This window comes from Limulus polyphemus, unplaced genomic scaffold (genome assembly GCF_000517525.1).
Source record: "Limulus polyphemus unplaced genomic scaffold, Limulus_polyphemus-2.1.2 Scaffold10452, whole genome shotgun sequence".
Lineage (NCBI taxonomy): Eukaryota > Metazoa > Arthropoda > Merostomata > Xiphosura > Limulidae > Limulus > Limulus polyphemus.
The window spans coordinates 3,635-8,750 of NW_013676062.1; the positions used below are offsets into that span (position 1 = coordinate 3,635).

Genomic DNA, 5,116 nt, shown 5'->3' on the forward strand with positions numbered 1-5,116 from the left:
TACTCTCTTACCAACGAATAGTAAGATTGACCGTCACATTATAACGCCTCCACGGCTGAAAGGGCGAGTATGTTTGGTGGGACGGGAATTCGAACCCGCGACCCGCAGATTGCGAGTTTAGCGCTCTAACCACCTGGCCATGCCGGGCCTGTTCAATCAGAAAATAGTAGACAAGAATTGGCGATTAGTAGTAGAAATAAACGACCTTATAACACCAAAATGTTGTCTTTATTTAATTAGACAATCAATGTTTCGCTTTACAGCTTATTCAGAAGCGTTCACTAAAACACATTTGAAGCTTTGTACTGTCAGTTTTGGTTTTGGTTTTATTTCAAGTATTAATATGTCCTCTTTAGTATAGAATTGTCGATTAGTTCTTATGACTAGTTCCCATCCTCTACTCTGTTACTTCAAAGTCAGAGACAACTAAGCGCATATAACTTTTGTGTAGCTCTGCACGAAATGCTGATATTACTTAAAATAGCATTCAGCTTTGTATGACAAAAGAAACAGTAAAATTTAATATTCCAACTTCCAGTGTACATTCATATAAAACACGCGAGTTTCCTTTTGTTTGTCAAGCTTTATACAGCAAAGACGAGTCATTGATACGCTGTACTGGTAAAAACGTAGACTCATAAAGCAAGCACCATAAATTTATTGATAGTGTCATAAAATCAGTTATTATTCCATTATGTGTTAAAAATTTACGTGTGCGTTAAATATTAGATTTTCGGATGTTCACAACACTCCTAGATCCATCTAACACGTGTTGGTATTCCAGTATTTATAATATTGTATAATATTGTTATTAAAACACTTCTAGATCCACCTAACACGTGTTAGTATTCCAGTATTTATAATATTGTAGTTTATGTGATTAAAACACACATAGCTCCACCTAACACGTGTTAGTATTCCAGTATTTATAATATTGTAGTTTATGTGATTAAAACACTCCTAGATCCACCTAACACGTGTTAGTATTCCAGTATTTATAATATTGTAGTTTATATGATTAAAACACTCCTAGATCCATCTAACACGTGTTGGTATTCCAGTATTTATAATATTGGAACTTATTTGTTTATTACGCTCCTAGATCCACCTAACACGTGTTAGTATTCCAGTATTTATAATATTGTAGTTTATGTGATTAAAACACTCATAGATCCACCTAACATGTGTTAGTATTCCAGTATTTATAATATTGTAGTTTATGTGATTAAAACACACATAGCTCCTCCTAACACGTGTTAGTATTCCAGTATTTATAATATTGGAACTTATTTGTTTATTACGCTCCTAGATCCACCTAACACGTGTTAGTATTCCAGTGTTTATAATATTGTTGTTTATGTGATTAAAACACTCCCAGATCCACCTAACATGTGTTAGTATTCCAGTATTTATAATATTGTAACTTATTTGTTTATTACGCTCCTAGATCTACTAAACCCGTGTTTTATTCACATTAGGGGAATGTAGCGCCGACACGTGTGGCAAGGTCACGTGCCTTAATGGAGGCCAATGTGTGGCAGCAAGGCCTAATAATCCGATCTGTGTGTGTCCCCTTGGTTACACTGGAGATCTTTGTGAATATGGTAAGTAGTACAAGATCACAGAAAACCGTTATATAAGTTAAAAGATTTTTTTACAGTGTTTTGGACTTCAACTAACAAATTATAATAACTGTTAGATTATAATACTGTTACGCCTCTGGTCGTTCGTTTGTTAATTTTCCGTAAAAATTATTTTCGAAGAAACTTTAGCGACACAAGTCCTTTCTTAAATAAAACTAGTTTATTCTTTCTCAATACAACTTTGCAATACACTTAATTTCCACAGTCACGCTATAACTTAACAAACGCTATAATTCACAACGAACGATTCACGCGCTTGACTCAATTGTCCGTCTCTATCTCTGTCTGCAATTCAATTCCATTTTTGCCGTCACTTTTTATATATACAAAAACGTACATCTGGAGAACACTCGAGGCTTCAAGAACGGACATGAATTTTCTAGAAGCTCATGACGTGTTACTAGGGTCACATGACTTCCTCTGTCGTAACAATAGTATCAGCTGTGTTTTAGTTGCCGTGTTCCATAAGGTGAAACCTAATAAGCCGTGTTTGAGTCGGCTTGTTTCGTGAGATGAAACCTAATAAATCCTGTTTGAGTTGCCGTGTCTCGTGAGATGAAACCTAATAAGCCGTGTTTGAGTTGCCGTGTTTCGTGAGATTAAACCTAATCCTAATAAACTGTGTTTGAGTTGGCCTGTTTCGTGAGATGAAACCAAATAAGCCGTGTTTGAGTTTCCGTGTTTCGTGAGATGAAACCTAATAAATCCTGTTTGAGTTGCCGTGTCTCGTGAGATGAAACCTAATAAATCCTGTTTGAGTTGCCGTGTCTCGTGAGATGAAACCTAATAAGCCGTGTTTTAGTTGCCGTGTTCCATGAGGTGAAACCTAATAAGCCGTGTTTGAGTTGGCTTGTTTCGTGAGATGAAACCTAATAAATCCTGTTTGAGTTGCCGTGTCTCGTGAGATGAAACCTAATAAGCCGTGTTTGAGTTGCCGTGTTTCGTGAGATTAAACCTAATCCTAATAAACCGTGTTTGAGTTGGCCTGTTTCGTGAGATGAAACCAAATAAGCCGTGTTTGAGTTTCCGTGTTTCATGAGATTAAACCTAATAAACCGTGTTTGAGTTGGCCTGTTTCGTGAGATGAAACCAAATAAGCCGTGTTTCATGAGATTAAACCTAATAAGCCGTGTTTGAGTTGCCGTGTTTCGTGAGAAGAAACCTAATAAATCCTGTTTGAGTTTCCGTGTTTCGTGAGATGAAACCTAATAATCCGTGTTTGAGTTTTCATGTTTCATGAGATGAAACCTAATAAACAGTGTTTGAGTTTGTTCTAAACCATTTTTCGTGAAATATGTTAGTAATCGAAAAACCCTACGATTAGTTAACGTGCCCTATCTGTCAGGCATGACCTATTAGTTAACGTGCCTTATCTGTCAGGCATGACCTATTAGTTAACGTGCCCTATCTGTCAGGCATGACCTATTAGTTAACGTGCCCTATCTGTCAGGCATGACCTATCAGTAACGTACCCTATCTGTCAGGCATGACCTATTAGTTAACGTGCCCTATCTGTAGGGCGTGGTCTAAACGGTAACTTGCCCTATCTGTTAGGCATGGTCTGTAAGTTAACGTGCCCTATCTGTCAGGCATGACCTATCAGTAACGTACCCTATCTGTCAGGTATGACCTATTAGTTAACGTGCCCTATCTGTAGGGCGTGGTCAAACGGTAACTTGCCCTATCTGTTAGGCATGGTCTGTAAGTTAACGTGCCCTATCTGTAGGGCGTAGTCTAAACGGTAACTTCCCCTATCTGTCGGGCGTGGTCTATAAGGTAACGTGCTCTATCTCTCGGGCGTATCTATAAGGTATCTTGCCCTATCTGTGAATTTAATTATTCCTCTTTCATTATTACGACTGCTATGTTAGATAGTCCTTTAGAAGCCTTGCACAAACCCAAATTTATTTTATTGTTTCTTTTGATTTTTTTTTTCTTCAAATTAGGGTGGAAAGCTAGTATATTGGAAAGTTGATTACAATTACTAATGACAGCTTAAATGGCAGAATAATGTTAAATTCAAGTATTTTTTTATGAAATGTTAGATAAATACAGATTGTAGATCCTGAAAGTTTTGATTGTGTATACTTTTTGGTCATTTGTACACAAACGTAAGAAAAGAGGGCAAAATATGAAACATAAAAATTAAAACATGACAAATAAAATGAAACACCACTAATAAAATATCACGAAAATTAAATAATTCTATCAAAACATGACAAATAAAATCAAACACCACTAGTAAAATATCACGAAAATCAAATAATTATATCAAAACATGACAAATAAAATCAAACACCACTAGTAAAATATCACGAAAATCAAATAATTATATCAAAACATGACAAATAAAATCAAACACCAATAATAAAATATCATGAAAATCAGTGGTGTTTGATTTTATTTGTCATGTTTTAATAGAATTATTTAATAAAATATCAAGAAAATCAAATAATTGTATTAAAACATAAAAAATTACAATGTATGATTATAATTTTTTCCCCTTATTCGCCTTATCCCTCTTCCCCCCAGTGACTCAGCGTTAAGAGTGAGGACTTATAACGCTAAAATTTAGAGTTTTATCTTTATTATCGAAATAACAGATGGTCCCTTGTGTGGCTTCGCGTTTAAACCAAATAAACAAGCATTCTTTATTTGATATTTTCCAGCATATCTCAACACGAGCATGTTTATAGTTAGGCCTAGTTCTTCATACAATAGCGTTAGAGCAGCACTGCACGACAGATTATAACCGTCAGAAACTTGCTGTGTCTTAAGAAGTTCTCCTGGAAGATTTGGTTACTTATCACGTTACATTCGGGTTTTTTTTTGTTTTCTTCTGTAGCTGTGGAACTTATAGTTCCTTTCTTCAACGGATCCTCTTATCTTCAGTATTCGGGCCTCGGCAGTTTGGCTCACTCGTTTATCGAGCTTCTTCTAGTCTTCAAACCAGAGAAACCTGACGGAGTTCTTTTCTATAATGGTGATCAGATGGACGGAACTGGAGATTTCATGTCCATTAGCTTGGTCGATGGATTTGTTGAGTTTCGATTTGATCTTGGAAGTGGTCCAGCTGTGATCAGGTAAGTAGGTATTAGTTCCGATACTTCTCAAAACAGCTATCAACAAAATCAGAACTCGGTGCGTCTTAATGTTAAAAAAACGTGTTTAAAAACTGAGTACCTGAAATGTGAAGTGTACAAGTTTTGTATCGTTAGATTTCTGTAAAAACATCTTCGTTATATGGCCAGTTTGTTAATATCGAGAGAACGTTTCGGAAGAGAAAGAATTAATGTAGTTACTTGAAATTAGTTACATGAATGTAGTTACTTGAAATTAGTTACATGAATGTAGTTACTTGAAATTAGTTACATAAATGTAGTTACTTGAAATTAGTTACATGAATGTAGTTACTTGCAATTAGTTACATGAATGTAGTTACTTGAAATTAGTTACATAAATGTAGTTACTTG

The 5,116-nt window shown here is 35.5% G+C and overlaps 1 protein-coding gene across 1 annotated transcript in view; it reads left to right on the plus strand.

Annotated features, from left to right (window-relative positions):
- LOC106476394 (pikachurin-like) overlaps window positions 1–5,116 on the plus strand; it is a gene marked incomplete at its 3' end in the record, with an annotated part of 16,969 nt that overhangs the window by 2,349 nt on the left and 9,504 nt on the right. The window contains exons 3-4 of the mRNA XM_013937055.2: window positions 1,479–1,604; window positions 4,489–4,726. Coding sequence (XP_013792509.2) covers window positions 1,479–1,604; window positions 4,489–4,726 — 364 coding nt within the window. The remainder of the gene's footprint in view (window positions 1–1,478; window positions 1,605–4,488; window positions 4,727–5,116) is intronic.